The 18,425-nt window shown below is 48.6% G+C and overlaps 2 protein-coding genes across 2 annotated transcripts in view; both read left to right on the forward strand.

The window, feature by feature from the left end:
* Positions 1-18,425, forward strand: part of LOC126556500 (uncharacterized) — a 518,397-nt gene that overhangs the window by 397,150 nt on the left and 102,822 nt on the right. The window lies entirely within an intron of this gene.
* Positions 15,407-17,596, forward strand: LOC126555961 (AF4/FMR2 family member lilli). The gene has a single exon (XM_050211105.1). The coding sequence runs from the start codon at positions 15,407-15,409 to the stop codon at positions 17,594-17,596; it is 2,190 nt and encodes a 729-aa protein (XP_050067062.1).

Raw genomic sequence — 18,425 nt, forward strand, 5'->3', positions numbered from 1 at the left:
TTCTCAGTGTCGCCATTTTTTGCCATAAGCCAGGACCGGGACCGGGGCCAGATGGGTTCAATTCCCATCTGGACTGTTCCTCCATAGTAAGGACAGACTATACAGCTGACTATCTCAGACTACATTAGCCTCTCAAGGTAAAATGAAGTCAAGAAAGCCAGTAAAGACAGCTCAAGACCTATCAAGGTTCTAGACCCAAATAAGATGAATAATCTTTGATAGTACGACATTTGCATCAAGAACTTTAGGATTTCTTTTGAGAGGTCTTCTTCTTCTTCTTTGCTTAACGACCTTCTAGGTCACGCCGGTCATCGAATGGCTTGCTCTGCTTTTTGATTCCACGAAGTACAATAAATAGTCCACACTACGGGAGAACCTGAATTTGGCTGCACTAAGGACCAAGTTTACAAAAGCTGTTATTGAAATTAAATTATTTAATTTAATTTAAATTATTGTTAAGCTAAAAAGGACACTCCAAAATAGAATATTATTTTTATTTCACTTTAAAATATAAAAACAAATAACACCAACCTTCAACAAATCAAGCAATAACTTCAAGTCCAAACCTTTCTGCCCTTCTCCATTCCAACAAAATGCTTCACTTTAACAAGAAATTCAATCCAACAACCTGGGGGCTTTTTTGTGCCTTCCACCTTTCCCTTCCACCCCCAACTCCAACTCCAACACCGCAAGAACGCAGTTAATGTTTGCTGTGGAATACGATTTATAAAAGGAAAGAAAACAAAATTACACACACACGAACATCACTCGGCCACGGTGTGCGCACAGCATCCAAAAAAAAAAACCGTGAGTTTATCGCGCCTGGTGGCGCCTAGCTTGCCCTCGCACACGAGACTGATCGGCGACTTGTCGTGGTGCAGCCGGAGACGGAGCGAACGAAACAAGCAGGCGCAAACGAGAACGCGATACATGGCTTGTGTGCGAGTGCATGTGAGACAGAGAGAGGGAGAGAGAGAGAGAGAGAGAGATAGAAAGAGCGTGAGTGAGGGGAGGCCTTTAATTAACCATCCTGGTTTTTGTGTACGCTGTTTGTGATGTTGTTGATGTTATTTCGATGTTGCAGCAAGTGAAAACAAGCAGGAAAAAAGGGGACACAAGCGCAGAATTGTTTGCAGGATTAAATGAAGGAGATCATCCGCGGGCAGTCACAACAACACTCACCCCGTGAACACACGGGGCGTATAAAATAAAAATGAAGATCAATTTTTCTCTCTGTTTCAAACAAAAAAAGCAAGCGCCCCGCTTGCTTTGCTCTAGGCGCCGGACACGTACGGATGCGAGCGAAGCTCATAATTTGTGAAATGAAAACTTCCTGTCACACACCACCACCACCACCAGCAGCAGCCAACCACCCCCAATCCATGCGCCGTCCCACCCCGAACACGCACACATTCCACGCAGCATTCGGCCCGGTTTTGTGTGTTGGCGGTGCTCGGCGCTTCGATCTCCTTTCGATCGTATTACGAACAACGACGCGCTCTCCATGGATATGTATCGCGCTGTCTGCCTGTGTGTGTGTGTGTATTTGCGTTGATCGAAGCTGGTTTGGCGCCGCCTGGTTCCATCTCGCTCTATCACACCGCGAGCGAACGATCGAGCGTGTGTTAAACGTGTGGCAACCGCCCACCACCCACTCGCCCATCCTTCGCCCGCACGCACTCACGCAGTCGATCGATTCGGTTCATCCGGTTCATGCGCGTTTCGAATAAACTGTTTGATATGCTGGACAGAGGATGCGGCGGAATGGGTCGTAGAAGATAAAAATTGAAAATTTACAAAACCCATTATTCTTTTCGTGTTTCTATCCTTTATTTTCTACTTCTTTACCTCTTGCGTCTCCTTCAACTTAAATGACCGACCTGCCCGATGTAATAAGGCCCTTCGTCGCGTATCGTGCTTTCCTTTTCTGCCGTGTTCCGAGATTGTTACATTGCAACCGCGTGGCAGGGTTTCGGTTGCACCAGAACCGAGAACGGACACCATGAATGCATCCCTTATTTCATCGCTGGGTGTGTGTGTGTGCCAACGAGCACACAGAAAAAAAATTCTAAGGAACAAAATTGCCCACCAAAGGACTGTGTTTGAGGGAAAAACAGAGATTAAGCATAGTGGAGAGAAGACGAAGAAAAAAATACCCACGAGACTTGAATCGAATTTTTGTAAAAGGAATCACAAACACCAATAAATATAGAAAAAAAAATGTAAAGGAAATAAAACAAATTAAAAAAGAAAAGTTAGACGAGTGAAGACAAAAAAGCAAAACATCCCAACGAAATGAGTTCGAAAGAATGCGAAGACAGAATACGTGCAGGAGATTACAAAAGTAACCCGAAATGTAACAAAAACAGCTAGCAAACGAAACGAAACGAAAGCAAAAAAAAACACGATAACGAACAATCGAAGAAAAAGGAGATAAAAAAAAGTGGGAAGAATAAAGTAAAGAAAGGCAGACAACGCAAGGGAAGATACAAACCGAAAAGGAAATTCGAAAAAAACAGCGAGAAGGTTCAGAAAGACACAGCCACAAGCACAAGAACGCCAGGCGCGATGGCAAGAGAATCGACGAAACGTAAGGCAAAGCATAACTTCGAACAGGGTGTTGGGATGCGATGCGCCCAAAAGGGGTCGGGGGAGGGGGGAGGGGGGGGGTCAAGATGAAGCCAGCCAGCCCACCTCGTCCAACCCTTAACGAAGAAACCTGTATCGAAAGATGTAAACTATGTTTGGAAAATCATTAATGCGCTGGAAAGTCGCCCCTGGACGCAACCCCACGGATGGGGCGACGTCCAGGGCAAACGATGTACGAAGGAAGGCTTGAGGATGGCCACCAAACGCAAACAAGATTTTCTTCACTTACCTCACCCAACCCAGACAAGACCGGCCGCATCTTTGCCTGATCGTCTCGTACTTCGTGCTGATCGTGCCCAGTCATCCTGGCTCCTTTTTTTTTCGGATTGAAGCAGTTGGAACGGTGGGTGGCTTTGCGGAGCAGTCCCGACCTCTCTTGACCACCAGCGGGAGGACGCCTGCTTGATCACCATGACCAAATAGGAGCGCGCCACCACGGGTGGGACGACGAAGGAGAGCGCTTGGAGCGCAAGACATGACGCGACAACTGGTTGAAATTGCAGCTCCACGAGATGAAAGCGATCGTTCGAATGCGAGTAAACGAGACGCGACCTGGCGGGACAGGTGATCGCGGGGCTGGCAGGCAGGCAGATAGGGCAGTGCACCCTGTTCCCTACTCCAAACAATGCGTCCTCCCCCCTCCGGCGCGTATGGCGCGAGAACGAGCTAAACCGGAGGCGCTAGGCCGACTCCGATCGGCGTCGGCAGCCAAAGCGGCGCATCTGCGATCCAGGGCCACAACGTTTGGCGTCGCTGTGTGCGTAGGAACGCGTGCTCGTATATACACACACGCACGCACAGCCTCCCTTCGTGGCCGTTGTGGCGGGTCCATGATGTATCTCGCGCGCCTAGGGTGGCGTACGCGCGAGCGAGAGAGAGAACGTCCAATCAACCGCGGAATCGAGAACGGCTCACCATGGCGCCCGAGCTTGGTGGAGAAGAAGGGAGGTGGGAGAGGGAGGGAGATGAAGGGTGCGGGGAAGAAGATTAGCGGACAGAATTTTATGCCAACGCACGAACGAACCAGCGTACGTTGATGATGATGATGATGATCGTTCCTCTCAAACATACACAGCACAGGAGGTTGAGGAGTGGTGGGTGATTTTTCATTCCATCTCAGTTGTGGGAGCACCGGTCAGGCGGGCAGGTTGGTACACGATTACTGAGGGAGGGTGAAAACGCTCAATAGCGCCACGTAGCGAGATTTAGCGATCGTAAGCAGGAACAAGTTCTGATATTGCTTGTGAAGGAGATGAACGGTTTGCGAGAGATTTGGTTGGTCGTGTTTTTTTGGGGATGAAGATTTAAGTCAGCAATATAAGTTGGAAATTAGATGGGATAAGCAAGAATGGTCTGAGTCACCTTCGGTTGGAGATTTGTCGCTAGGAAGCTGCTGAGAAAGCTGCTGTCCGTCCAAGGGAGAAGCGAAATTGCCACCAAAGCAGATATATTTTAGTGTTTGTTTAGCTAAAGATTTCTTCGAATTGTAAAGACTGGTTAATAGAGTCTTTACGCCATGAAGTTACATTAAGGAACCGCTTGTGGAGTTTTTATGTTTATCAAGAGGACTCTCCGAAAACAGGAAATTGTTTTACAAAAGTGCTCCTCAGTCCATAGGATTTTATGAGATCTTATTGTAGGCTTACAAATTAATGTTTTATCAAGATGGCTCTTGATACAAGATGGGATTACATAACGTGATGTACACTACTCGTATGAGATCTAGCGAGATCTAGTGATATGATCGCACATTGGGTGACTCGCCATATTTATACGCTTCTACTTCTCCATCTTGGCTTGGCACCCTGACCAGCTACTGGCTTACTAGACTTGTTGATACCTCGTAGTTGTATAATCAGTAGTCAATATGAGGGAAATGGTCCGGTTGGGAGTTGTATCCTGATCCTGACGTGTGAAAACCGGCGCAGATCTCATCTCTACCATCTGAAGTCTCCTATTAAGCTTTTTATTCTTCGTCTTCTTGTCCCAACTCCCTTACTAGGACACGCCGGACATAGAAGAGCTTCCTTGACTTGCTGATATCACGTAGTTGGATCGTTAGTCCTCACTACAGGAGATCGGTCCCCTTGGGATTGGAACCCCGGTCATGTCGTGTGGAGACTATTGTGCTATTGGGCCTAATTAGCAAGACTCGATGTCGATGACTTCCTATTCTTAAGCTCCACTAACTGTACAGCTCAAGGATCTCAAGACTTTCTGATAGAGCTTGGAGATCCCTGTCTAACTTTCCTTGATTGGCCCTGTTCTGGATAATCAATTCTGCTTACGATTTGACGGAAATAAATGGGAACTCACATCAGGCCCTTTAGTGTTGGCAACTGTTACCACGAGAGCATATTCCGGGCCGATTAAAGAATTCCTTTATTATCCTTTAATTAGCTCTTAAATCTTAAAGCTTTCTTCAAGCTAGAATTTGCCTTAATTGCATGTCACTTCATTTCTTGAAATAGAAATAAGTGAAGGTGTATCATTTTCTTATAAATCCAAATTTTATATACTACCGAGCATGCCCCGGATGAGGCTAAAAACAAGGAGGAAAATTGCACAAAATCAGCGACACCGATCCATAAAACTTAAACTAGAATTAAAACAAAAAAAATATTCAACTTGTGCAAAGCTGGGAAGATTTCTACCCCTTATCGATGATGTGTAAGAGCGATTACTAAAATCATTAAGCTCAGCGCCATTGGACCTCCCACTGCCAGCTTCTAAGAAACCGATTACAAAGATTCCTGGTAATAGCCTTTGTTCCCATATGCTGTGTACGGAAGCTGTTATTTCTATCTAACTGTATAAGATGCTTGAGCGTTGGAAACAAACGAAAGAACCAAGCCGAGAAAACCAAAGTCATACCAACACAATATATCACATTCTGAGCCGCGGCAAAATGAGTAATGACAACGCTTCGAAACAAATCGCAACGTCAGTTTTTATTCCCATCATACAAAGCATTCAGCATCATTACAAAGATTGTCACAGGAAGCATATAATTACCCTCCCTACTACTACGTCCGTGATCGTGACAATCGATCAAGGTCGATTTGAACAACAACGAAAAGAAAAAAGTTCCCTCATTTCGCGTTCTTCCCCCACCTGCGAATTGATATAATTGTTCGTGCAGGTTTTTTTTTTCTTCCACCTCCCGTACACACCGCGAATGCACCTTCATCAGCAAAGTAAATTACCGGCCACGGGCATTTTATGATGAGTCACCTGCACTTCGCACACACGATCAAACTGGTGGCGCCAGCACTGGGGAAGTGTTTGCATCGTGCACACACCTCCTGGGAAGTGAGCGGACGTATGTTTGTTTTAGAATTTGTAACGTGAATTAATCTCCGTCCCCTCCCCGGACGATGGGGGACTCTTTTACACTTTGTAGAACATATGTAGAAATTAATCGGACGATTGGACGGAAAATCACCACCGGAAGAGTGACTTTGTTCTGTCTAATGATTGTAGCTACATTCTAATGCCTCCTCAAGATTGCAATGTGAGTCAAGAGTGATCGAGAGCGAGTGGCGTCGTGTAATCGAAGTTACTGAAGTGCATTTAGTGTGTTAAGATTTACCAATTTACCAAAGTTCCTCTCTTTCGTTTCAAATGTTCTGAAACATTATTTTATTTTACTCATCAATTTCCAACGCACATGCTCACATTCGCTGTAAAGGCTTGATTAGGTCGCCATGTTTATTATATTGGCTTCGCTTGCATCTTCCCTGTAGGCGCAAACGAACACCGATAGGCAACTGTTTACCCCTGTGTCAGCGTAAAGCCCTTGCCTAGACAGCACCAGACAAATTGTCGCCGTTCAGATAGAGCGTCGCGCGGTTGGAAATACATCGTGGAATACCTAGAGGCATTGAGTCTCTGAGGCTACATTCACCTCTCTACTGTATACTGTATAAAAGTGGTTAATACTAATACAAAACTAATGCTGATGTGGTTTATCTATTATCGAAAATTATGGCGTAAATTTATCTGTATAAATGGCTGATCCTTAAAAATCTAATAAGGCGGTTCTGATGCAGTTTTTCTGGTAATAGGATTGTCGCGTAATTTGTTGTCTAATTGGTAGGTGGATTTATTGAGGAAGTAGGAATGGGTTAGCCGTGTATGTCCTATTCGAAGGAGGAATAGGACTCGAATGGGACTGATAGGGTAGAGTTTATTGCTGAGGTCTTGGATCTGCCAGGTGGTGTTCCAGTGTTAAGAGATTCTGACGTTGGTAAAGCGGATGGCATCTCGATGGGAAAGAGTGCTTCTGCTGGACGACCTCTGTTTGCCAGACGGTCACCTTTTTCGTTTCCCTTGATTTCGGGATGTCCTAGAATCCAGTAGAAAACGATTGTTGTTATTTATTATTTGTTATTTTATTTGTTGAATTCAACGGACCATATGTGACCCGCTTGAAGGTTCTTTTTCTACGATTTACATTTACAGTTAACAATTACAGTTTTACATTCAACAAGTAATTGGCCGCACTGTACGTATACAATTAAGGAACGCAGGGATCGTATCAGAGGCACCAAAACGAGTACGACGTTCCCCTACGTCAAGAAGTGATCGTAAATGTTGATAGCAGAGAGCAGCGCCGGCGAGTCGATGCGATTGTCGAGTAGATCTGCGACAAAAACTCTCTATGCGTTACAATTCCGCTGTTCCAGCGACTCCAGACCAAGTAACGCTCAACGTCCATTGTGGTCCACCTGGACACTCCAACAACGCAGCGCAAACCGTGTAAATTTACGCTGGATGGATTGCATGCGAGCCAACGTGCGTGCCGATATGGGCTACCACACCACGGATGCGTATTCCACCACAGACCGAACTAAGGAGCAGTACAGAGTCTTAACGGCAATCGGGTCGGTAAGATCGTGCGCAAACTTCTTCAGAATGCCAACTAGTTGATTACCCTTAGCGACGATGTGCTCTAGCTGGTCTTATAAGCTCAACTTATCGTCCAGGAGCACTTCTAGATCTCTGACGCAGCTTTTACGGACAAGGGCAGTGTCGTTAATGGTATATACGTGCAGATTAAGGAATTACGCTTTTTGGCAAACGTAACCAAAACGCACTTGTCGACGCATATCTCCAAGCCATTCTTACAGCACCAGGACTGGAACGCGCTGAGAGCATTCTGGAGATGCAGCTGATCTTCCTGGTTGCGTATCGGTAGGTACAATTTGGCGTCATCCGCGTAAAGCAGGTGGCTGTTAGGAGGAAGCACACGTGTGACGTCGTTCAGGAATATTACGAAGAGTAGCGGACCAAGGTTGCTCCATTGTGGTACTCCTGAAGACCCGTTGATGCTTCGAGGTGAGGTAGGATCGCATCCAGTTCAGCATTTGATGGATGCAGGTGTCTGCCAATCGGTGAGGATGTGACGGACAGTGATGTCAACGCCAGAGAAGCTGCAGATTGAAGGATTGGAATTGTTCAGGATGTAGCAATGGGTCAGGCTCGTATGTCCTATTCCAAGCAGGGATAGGACTTGTTGATGGTGGCTGGATTCGGTATCTTCCCATGAAGTGGTGTTGTGCTTGATGGGGAGAAGTTTATTGCTGAGGTCTATTCTGATTCTGATCTGATTCTGTTTAATCCGGAGTGACCTGGAATCAAGCAGAAAACGATTATCGGAGTCACAGGTATAGAGTCTTGGTGCTGAACGTGTGGGTATGTCGCTGTATGCTTTCGCTCTGTCAGAGAAATGATTTTACAGCTTTAAATTTAGCAGCAACTGAAGGCCATATGTCCCAATTGCCGCATATTACCCTTATAGAAGGTTCTACTAGATTCGTAAGAAACATTAGAATTCCATCTACAATAATCCAAAGAGCCTGACCCGGATACTGCCTCTTAAACATTCCACCATGATCGTTTATTTTATGCATCTAGTTAGTGAAGTAGATTTTTAAAAGAAAGTTTCATTTTACTCCTCCTGGAACTCTAGGGCTTGGCCGTAACATTCTAATACCCCGATTTTTAAACAAACTTCACCACCATCATCATCATCATCATCCGTTCCAGTAACGTTAACGATTTAGAACGCACGTTCACCGGAAATGACTCCCACTCGAACGCCTGGCAACATTATGGCAACCCACCCATCCGTCGTCCCTCGACCCAATACACACTCACACACAGGGTGGGATGCATTCCGCGCCAAACATTGTGCACGGCTGGATTTGCTGCGATCGCGATTATGCATCGTCAGCGGCAGACAGCATGGAGTTGTTGTATGTTCCGTTCTTGCTTTTCTTTTTTTTTTATTTTGCATCAGCATCTCCATGCGCTCTCTAGCGTTGGTGTTCATCCCGTCCCGCAAACATTACCAACATAGCCGCACCCACACACCCGCCTGGCGTCATTGCGTTGAGTCAACAGCGCAAATGTCAGCGTGGCAGCCAGGCAGACGCCGCCATTCGCGCTGGAAGTGAGCGAGCGCGCGAGAGAGTGAGAAAGATCCACCACAAGCAACAAGTAACCCTTCTTCCGTGCTTTAGGGGCGCTATTGCAGCTTTCGTTCGTACAGCGTTTGGGTGTTGTCGGTCGGGCTTCTTTCGTCTTTTCTTTTTTTTCTCCATTTGTCTTCCACCATGCGCCCATGCTCCCGAGCTATGGCTGCTGCTGGGACGAGAACGCTTAAAATCACGTTGTTTTTTTTCACTGCGCGTCAAAGTCTGCTGCTGTTGCTGCTTCGAGCTAGGCTTTTTTTGTGCGCCTTCTGCGATCGCTGTGGATCGAGCTTGAATAATCATCGTTCTTGAGGGTTAGCTGAAGCAGTCAGACGACATACCTACGAGTGGAGGATTTCTTTTTTAATTACGATTACGCAATGATGATTATTTTTAAAGCAGTTGTCAAGGCTCGTCTACATAAATCGCTGCACAAGAATAACATTCTACTTGATGCTTTAAATTTGCAATTCTAATTCGTCGATCCCTTACTGATCTCTTGTTGATTTCTTTTTATTAGTCATATTTGAAACCTTTTAGCCAAAACGCGTCCCAACGCCGTTCCGAATTAGATTGGACAGTCTATATTTGGTGCTCTTTTTCCCGCGTTCTAACCCGTTCTTCAGCAATAAGGCCGTTTGCGCTACTCCGCGCCACAAACGACGCAAAAACCGCCACGCCGACCACGTGCGCGCCTAAGCGTCCATTTTAATTTGTACACCATTTTCGCGATGACTTTTGACTTTCTCGATCGTTTGCATTGCGTTTCTTCTTGCGTCTTTCTAAACCCATTTCAGCCTTGGGTAGCTGAAATGAAAAAAAAATGGCGGATAAAGTCTGTTTAACTCCATCCCGAAGGACTGCCTTTCCATTGGCACAATTTAATCGTTATTAAAACTGCAATAAAATTAGTACGAATGGTAATCGTCACACGCCTCGGTGTATGTGTATTTTGTCAAAAAAAATTCCATAATTATTACACCTCGCAACGCAAGCGTAGCTTTCTCACGGTCCACAAATCGCCCTTTCAGTAGGTCAGTGAAAGGAGCCCCCAAACGAAGGACATGCGTTTACAGCGGTGCTGCCTAGATGTGCTTGTGAATGTGTGTGTGTGTGTGCTGATCTCCTGGAAAGTCAAGGAAATGGTCCTAACCTGTCAGGCGCCTTTCGCGCCTCGGCGAGGTCGCACACGGTGAAGGACAAAAGGACAAGAAAAACCCGAACCACCCTCGGTGCGCTCGCGGTGTGTGTGTGTTGCGCAATTGTGGAGGAGAAGGTGGTGAGTTCACGCGGATGCAGGTGCGTAAGTAAGTGTCCCCCAGTGGCAGCCGAAGGTGACCGTGCAAACTAGTGCCAGTAGTGGGTTGAATTATGATCTAGATTTTCGAGGGAGGATGGTGCTGTTTGTGGTGTTCCTTTTTGCCCAGTCGCTGAGCACCCTAGCTGTTCCTCGGCTCTATCGCCTCAAGGACCTTTCACTGCAGTTGCAGTTTGTGAGGTTATGCAACATTGGGTTCCCCCGGTTACAGGACACAGTCCCGATGGGGATGACCATGACGATGGCACACAGGTAGAACAGGCACGTTGCCGTATGATACGCACGATTTCCATTGTGCCACTGTGTGTGTTTACCATTGACCTTAGGAACCTAAATGTCACACTTGGCACGTCATTTGGATTAATTGCAACTCGCAACTAGCCATGTTATGTCTTGGTGGGTTATATAATGAGAATAGTTTGGTTTATTTAAGGGTTTTATTTTACATTAAAATGATGCAAAATGGTGACTGATTATCGTCTTTCCATGAAGCAAAAAGTCAAGGGTAAAAATTGATAAACTTAACGTCACAACAATCTAGTAGGTAATAGTAAATAGGTAAAAAAAAATGGAAGACTTCTCGTGACTTTAATTACCTTTAAGCGAATTGTCAATCCAACTTTACTTTCTGGGGTCACGCCGGCCATCGAATGACTTATCAGACTTGCCGATACCACGTATTTGGAGCTTTCTCAACTACTGGGGTACGGTCTGGATGGGCTTTGAACTCCGGTCCCGCCGTGTTAAGACCGGGGCCAATGTCGCATTACCACCGGAACACCCAAGTTCAGTACTATGAATTATAATTTTGGAAGGCCTGTAATATCTCTTGGTGGTAGAGGTGGTAGCTATGCCAGATTTCATACGGCATAGCCATAGACCTGAGTTCAAATCCCATCCAGACCGTTCCTCCGTAGTGAAGAAGTCAAATATTCAACTACATGGTATCGAAAAGTCTAGTGAGGCGTTGGCGTCTAGAAGGCAAAATGGCGGGCATGACTTAGTAGGTAGTAAAGCCAGGAAGAAGAAGGACTCCCATATAGGCGTCTTTGTGTATAATTACTTATAACCCAATATCTCTAAGAATGTAATGTAAACTGATTAGTATGGCACATAACAAGAAATATGTCAAAACACTAACTAATTCTTCTTCTCCATTTCGCCACAGGTTTCCCTGCGTCCCTGGTTTCACTGGATCACTGGGTTTGCAACTGTAGCTACGGATACCACGACATTGACCACATACTCCGGTCGTGTTTGGAGTTCAATGCGACTAGAGCCGGAGTCTTAACAGCCGTTCGGACATCGGGAAGATCCCCAGCGGTGCCGATGCGCGATATCCTGGGACAGAAGGACTATGAATATGCGCGGATTCTTCAGAATCGATCGATTTTCAGAATCGAAAAAAAATTTGGTTTAGGAGATCTAAGGTGCTAGACCTTTTCGTAACCGGCGAACTTTTCGTTGGCGGAATGTCTGGATTCGATTCAGCAGTAACCTTACAAGATTATTGTAGCTATCGGTTCCATGCGTTTTGCAGACTTTAGGTTCGCCAGCGACAACATTGGATCCCTGAACCCATCGAGTTAGGTTAGGACGACGTGAAGTTGTGACTGGCGGCTTTACTGTTGGCGGAATGCGTGAGTTAGATGCTACTGTAGCTTCACAAAGTTGCAGTGGCTTTCGGACTCATGCGTTCTGCATGGAAATGCTGGCAAGGATATGGTGTGGCGAACACCAAAAAATATCCGGAACGTGTAGGGGGTTTTCTTGGGAGTCAGTTGTTAGCAGAACGATACCTGGCAGCAGCAACATCCACAATCGATCTCATCCGGGATAAGGTGCACTTGAATTGACGGAGAAGGAAATGACTACCCTCCAAATAGGATATAAGTTGAATGAGATGTAAAGTAAAACACAAGATTAGATTTTAAGGAATACGGCCTGGCTGTCATAATGAAATTAAAAAAAAGTACTTCTTCTAGAATTCTTCCAGTATACTAATTCTCAACACTTGCGTGCTACACTTGCTAATGCATTAGTAGATTTATTTGTGCTTTAATGTTTGCCGTCCCTCCTCCCTTTTCCTTCCTCTAAAACATAAGATTGTTAATGACATTTTGACTGCGTTCCGGTGGCGAACCCTCCCCCCCCCCCCCCTTCCTCGCTGCCCTAATGGACGATCCAACACACCTTCAACAGTGAAACCCCGGGGGTAACGAGAGGAAACGAGCAAAGAAGCACGCATCACATCGGACGATGTGTGGTTTCCAGTGCGCCGCGCGACGCTTTGTCTGCGGCGTTTTGCCATGGACGAACGCCCGAACGCAGGGCGAGAGCGAGCCGCCGTGGCGACAATTTGTCTGGTGCGGTCTAGGCCCGGGCCTTGCGTTCGCTCCGCACAGCACACACGGCGGCTGTTGCTTTTCTTCCGCGCCATTCATCGTTGTGTGAGTGCGCATTAATGTTGGCGGTTGAGTCGAATGGAGAGAGAGAGAGAGAGCAGCAGCAGAACGAGATGCCAGACTCATTCGAATCATGATTGTGGTAGCGGGTGGTGGTGGTGATGGTGACGGTGGGGGCCGTAGAATGAACAAGCGAGACCGAGTGTCAGCGGTACGATTATCGGACCGACTGGTAGTGCTGCGTTGCCACGTTTGCCGCACGCCGATACACACAACTACACAACAGTAGCGCGGTCATGCATGTATGCTGTTCCATCGAAGCAAGCGTCATCCGTCGATCAGAGCGCTCGCAAGAGAGAGAGAGAGAGAGAGAGAGAGAGAGAGAGAGCGAGTGAGTGGATCAAGAGCAAGAGCGGAATATCGCATGACACGTTGTAGCGAATGAGAGAGCAATAGTTTTTAAGTGAACTCGCGGTTTATTTTAACATTTTTGGCACAGCTAAATAAATGCTCGCGATCGTCGGTCGTAGAGAAAGGAAGGGCGGGTGAATACGCGTGTGGGGATGAATGTGTCAAATTGAAATTATTTTTAGGGAGATATTATTCCACCCCCCCCACACACCTTCCCCCTTTCCCACCATCCTGGCAAACTCTGTAACGTCGATAAATCATGATCGGTTTTGGAATCTTCTCACCTCATTGAGCGAGATGCGATCACGGGAGAGATGAGCTGTCACGCATGCGGAACCACGTACGCAGCAGGGTTTTTGGCGAGGGTGAAAGGTGAAGGTGGCCCAGCCGCCCCACACCAAGCGTCGGCAGCGACGGCGACGGATGACGGCAACAGGGCAACCAACTCGAAAAACACACACGCAAGAACGGTTAGAAAACGAGTTGTGCTGTGGCTGAGAGTTAATGGGAATGACCGACGGGGGTGCGGAAGCGCGGTCTGAGGAACATTTCGATCTCGCAGAGTCCGGTCAGACCGAGTGGCATTCTCGAGATCGAACGACGGCGAGCGAGCGAGCGAGCGAGTCAGCGATAGAGAAAGAGAGTGGAGAAAGAGCGAAAGAAAAACGGATGCTCCGGCAGACCAGTAGGCGTTATGAATGTAACCAACCAACCACACATACACACACAGACGCGCGCGGTTGAAAATCAGCCCCTTTTGGCTGACGGCTGACTGTCTCGTTTGGTACGCGTTTCACCCTCCCTTTTCACCCCTCCCTGTTCCTTTTTCCTCTTCCGAACAAACCGAGCGAACGACATTCCATCGGACTGCTTCACCGCGTTCCGCACCGCACCTGCCCGAAGCGTTCATGCTTTCTCGCTCCAGCACACAGCATTACAGGTGATATGGGTTGCCACTTGTCTCGCGAGACCAAACCGAACCCGGTCCCTCTCGCTCTTGTACCATTCTCTCTCTCTCTCTCTCCGGCACGATCATGTGATGAAGCGCATGAATCAACTGCACGCACACAAACATACACACACGGGCTGCTTTTGCCGCCCGTTGCGTGAGTGTATGTGTGTGTGTGTGTGTGGGTGTTCCATTCACCAGCGGCACCCATACAACCGAATACCGCGCCGATCGACGAACGCGATGTTGTCGGGTCGGGGAGAAAGAGACCTTTTTTTCTTCTCAATTCTTCACAGAAACTGCAGCAGGGCGCACGCACGTTTCTTACTCGCGCGGAGCTCACAGTCGAGCGTCGGACACACTCGCCAATATTTCAGGTGTTGTCACTTTGCAAGCACACCTCAACAGCAGCAGTAGAGGGTCGCCGTTCACTGCCGATTGTTGATTTGTGTGTCGCGTTTCTTGTGTTTTAAAAAGCGTTATTGTTGTTTCAATTTCGGCCCTTTTCGCGACGGTGCAGTGTGTGTTCTTCCTTCGGTGCCTTCGAATTTTTGTGTTGTGTCCCCTTTGGTTTCTGCTCTTCTCCGGTGTGTGATGACATTGGTTTCTCAGTGTGAGCAAGTGTGTTGGTCGCGTTGTTATACAATATAAAAGCAACGAAAAGCAGACGGGCAGACGGGAGAGAGAGAGAGAGATAATTGTGCTTCGGTTTCGTTTTCTAATTACCCCCTAATCGGAGATAAAGTTTGCGCGCTGTGGGCCCACAAAACAGTGACCAAAATTTTGCGACAGAATCATCTAAACTGGTCGATGCATATCAGGGGCGGTGTGTTAGTGCACAAGTGCAAATCGTCATCGTGACACACGAGCGCATCCGGGCTGTCGTGCTTCGGGAAAGATACGCACCGGGCGTCTCCATACACAGACACGCAGTAGGCGGTGTGTAGCATTTTTGACAGTTTGTGCAGCAGCAATAAATTCGCCAAAAACAAAACGCAATGTTTGTGCCGTATCGTTAATGTGCCAGCAAGCAAATAGCATCCAAACCCGGTGTGCCTTTAAAATTATACGTACGAAGTGTTTCGATGTGTGCGTGCGCAACAATTGCACTGTTGCAGTGACGCGGTGTGCCTTAAAGGATCTATAGAAATAAACAAATCCGACTCCAACAGTGTGTGTGTGTGTGCGTGTTTGGATGTGTGGAAATTACGAACAGAAGCAGTACGGTATGGCTCACGGTTCGCTCGCGGGAATGATTGTCAAAAGTGAATCTTTAACGGGCCGTGCGGGTGTTGCCGGTTCTTCATCGCCGTCGGCCACCAACACCGCCACCACCACCGGCAGCACCGTCCACAACTCGGCCAAGATGGGTTCGAGGCGCATCTTTACGCCACAGTTCAAGCTACAGGTGCTCGACTCGTACCGGAACGATGGTGACTGCAAGGGAAATCAAAGGGCGACCGCCCGCAAGTACGGCATTCACCGACGGCAGATACAGAAGTGGCTGCAGGTGGAAACCAATCTGCGCTCGGTCGTGGCAAACGGTGGTGGTAGCAGCACTAGCAGCAACACCAACACCACCAGCAACGGTGCCGGCGGCACCGGAAGCTCGTCGAGCGGTGTTGTGTCGGGCCACGGCAACGGTGTCGGTGCGAGTAGCAACGGAAACAGTGGCAGTGCAGCGATGAAAATAAATCTCCTAAATCATCCGCATCACCCGCATTTGCATCATCCGGCGCACCATGTGCATCACCCGGCCCATCATCACCTGCATTATCAGCCGATGCACCACCATCATCCGCATCATCATCCGGGATTGACGGGTCTGATGCAAGCGCCATCGGTAGCAGCGGCGCTGCACTACCACCACCAGCATCATTTGCACCAGCAGCAGCAGCAGCAGCAGCAGCAGCAGCCGGTGCATCCATTGGCGTTTCATCCGATCGCTGTCCCACCGGTACAGCAGCCAGTTGGTTTGGATGTGGTCAGACAACGCGTCGCACGGAATGGCGCAAGCGCCGCCGGTCTGCTGTCACCCGTGCTAACCCACACAGGTGCAACATCGGCCGCAATACCCGTATCCTCCTGTTCGCCCCTCTCCGTTGCATCCTCCACCGGATCACTGTCGTCGTCGTCGCTGTGTTCCGCGGCGTCACCCAACTCGATGGCACGGCGATCCCCATCATCGCACCAGTTGCTCCAATTGAGTGATGCAGCGTCATCTGGCGGTGATTCGGCGCACCAGCCGCACCATCAGCAATCGGTCATCTTTTCGCCCGTACCGTTGCTGGCCGCCGCCTCGGCAACACCATCGCTAACGAACGGTACGACCGACAGTCACTACTATGGCCATATACGTGCGCTCGCTGCAACGGCACAGGCTGCTGCGGCAGCTGCCGCCGCCACCACCGCCCACCGGTACGATCATCCGATCGATCTATCCCGGCCCGGTTCACAGTCGCCCGCGCCGTCCGCGGCCAAAACACCCTACGAGTACGATCGTTTAGTTAAGGAGGAGCAGCTGGAGGGCGAAGAGGAAGAAATTAGCGTGGAGGAAGTGGATGAGCAACCGTTCGAACGTGTGGTAGAACAGGCGTGGGATCTTTCCTGCCGACGGTCCGCCGCCGTCCCAACGCCGGACCGCAAACGTTCTTCCTCCGCGATGAGCGGTCCGATCGTAACGCCCGACACAAGCCGTCCGGCCAAATCGGTGAAACTCTTCAAACCGTACCTGCTGGATGAGGAGGAACCGGAGCAGAAGGCCCCAAAGCAGCAGCAGCACCAGCGGCCCGATTCCGCGTTGGCGGACGATGATAAGGATTCGACGCGCGAATCTCCAGCGATCGTCGATCGGCCCATGTCGCCGGCGATCGTCGGTAGCCACCGGCAGCAACAGTATCCCATCATCTGGAGCAACAGCTCGCCGGTCGCCGCCACCGCCGCCTACTACGAGCTAAGTCCGCCGGCGTATCTGCTTGCCTCGCCGCCGCAAACAATGCTCACCGCTGGTGCACCGGCCGGTACCGTGGTACCGGCCGGGCGCGGTTGGAGCTCACCGCAGGCGTCGCCGGTGTCCGGGTACGATAGTTCCACCTCGATCTCGTCCGTGTGCAGCGGGCCGGAGGAGGACAACGCTAGCCACAGCAGTCACAGCAGCTCCAGCCACAGCCACCACCAACACGGTCAGTCGGAGAAGCTGAGGCAGCAGGCCATCGATAGCTTCTACCATGATGTGGCCTGCCGCGGCGACTATCGGGCTGTGGCGACCAAGTACAACATTAATCGCAAGTACGTGGAGAAGTGGCTGCAGCAGGAGCAGGAAGATGATCATCAGCATCATCAGCATCGCCATCATGCCGAGGTGCGATCACCGCTCGTCGTTTGATGATTGGAAGGGGCTCGTTGGAGTGACGGGTGGATAGAAACGGGAGGGGTTGCTTGATTTTCCTGTAGGCCATTTAAAGATGTAATTTTTTTATTTAACTGAAATGTGATATTTTACTATACGATATGAGGAGAGAGAGAGAGAGAGAGGGAAAAACATAAGGAAGATGTCGGAAAGCGTCAAGAACAGATCAAGAGACAGAGATATTGCTAGAACAAGTGGGAAAATTGGTTCTGAAGAAAAATCTGATGGGCATCTACCAGAACGAGCAGGTCTTGTTTTGAGTTGAGGACTTGATTTCTTTATAATGAAGATATCCTCAATCCACCAGTGGAGAGCGAGACGGGATGTCAGGTGTGTCGGGGATTAACAGGACCCTACCAACACCGACCAGCACGGTTCCCCGCTCATCATCATACCCCGTAGTTAACTTTTATAAGGCCAGAGATCTCCAGAGTTAGGTAGAAAAATGGTGGAAAAGCGCGGGATTTCCCCACAATTAGACGTGTTCTGTCGCAGGTGCCATAGTTTGGGTGTCATTAGCGGACTTTCTTTGCTCGCTGTTTAAGGTTAGGTTCACCGACGTACCATTCGACGCCTGTAACTGGGTTGTTCGATTGAAGATTTCGTGCACAGGTGACAGGTAACGCTCGCAAGAAAGCAAGGCCGGGCTTCGGAAGATGTTCCGGAGGGCCACCACCAGGTACACCACCCCACCGAACCGGGGGTGCATGTTTTTAAGGGATAAAAGTGCAAAACGGATGATTTGCATTTTACCACACCGTTCGATCCTCGTTTGTTGTTTGCCCTTGCACGTTTTGGGCCGCAC

This window comes from Anopheles maculipalpis, chromosome 2RL (assembly GCF_943734695.1).
Source record: "Anopheles maculipalpis chromosome 2RL, idAnoMacuDA_375_x, whole genome shotgun sequence".
Taxonomy (NCBI): domain Eukaryota; kingdom Metazoa; phylum Arthropoda; class Insecta; order Diptera; family Culicidae; genus Anopheles; species Anopheles maculipalpis.

What these genes read in the sequence shown, in the direction of transcription:
- LOC126555961 (XM_050211105.1), top strand. Translation starts at nt 15,407, where the DNA reads ATGTGTGGAAATTACGAACAGAAGCAGTACGGTATGGCTCACGGTTCG.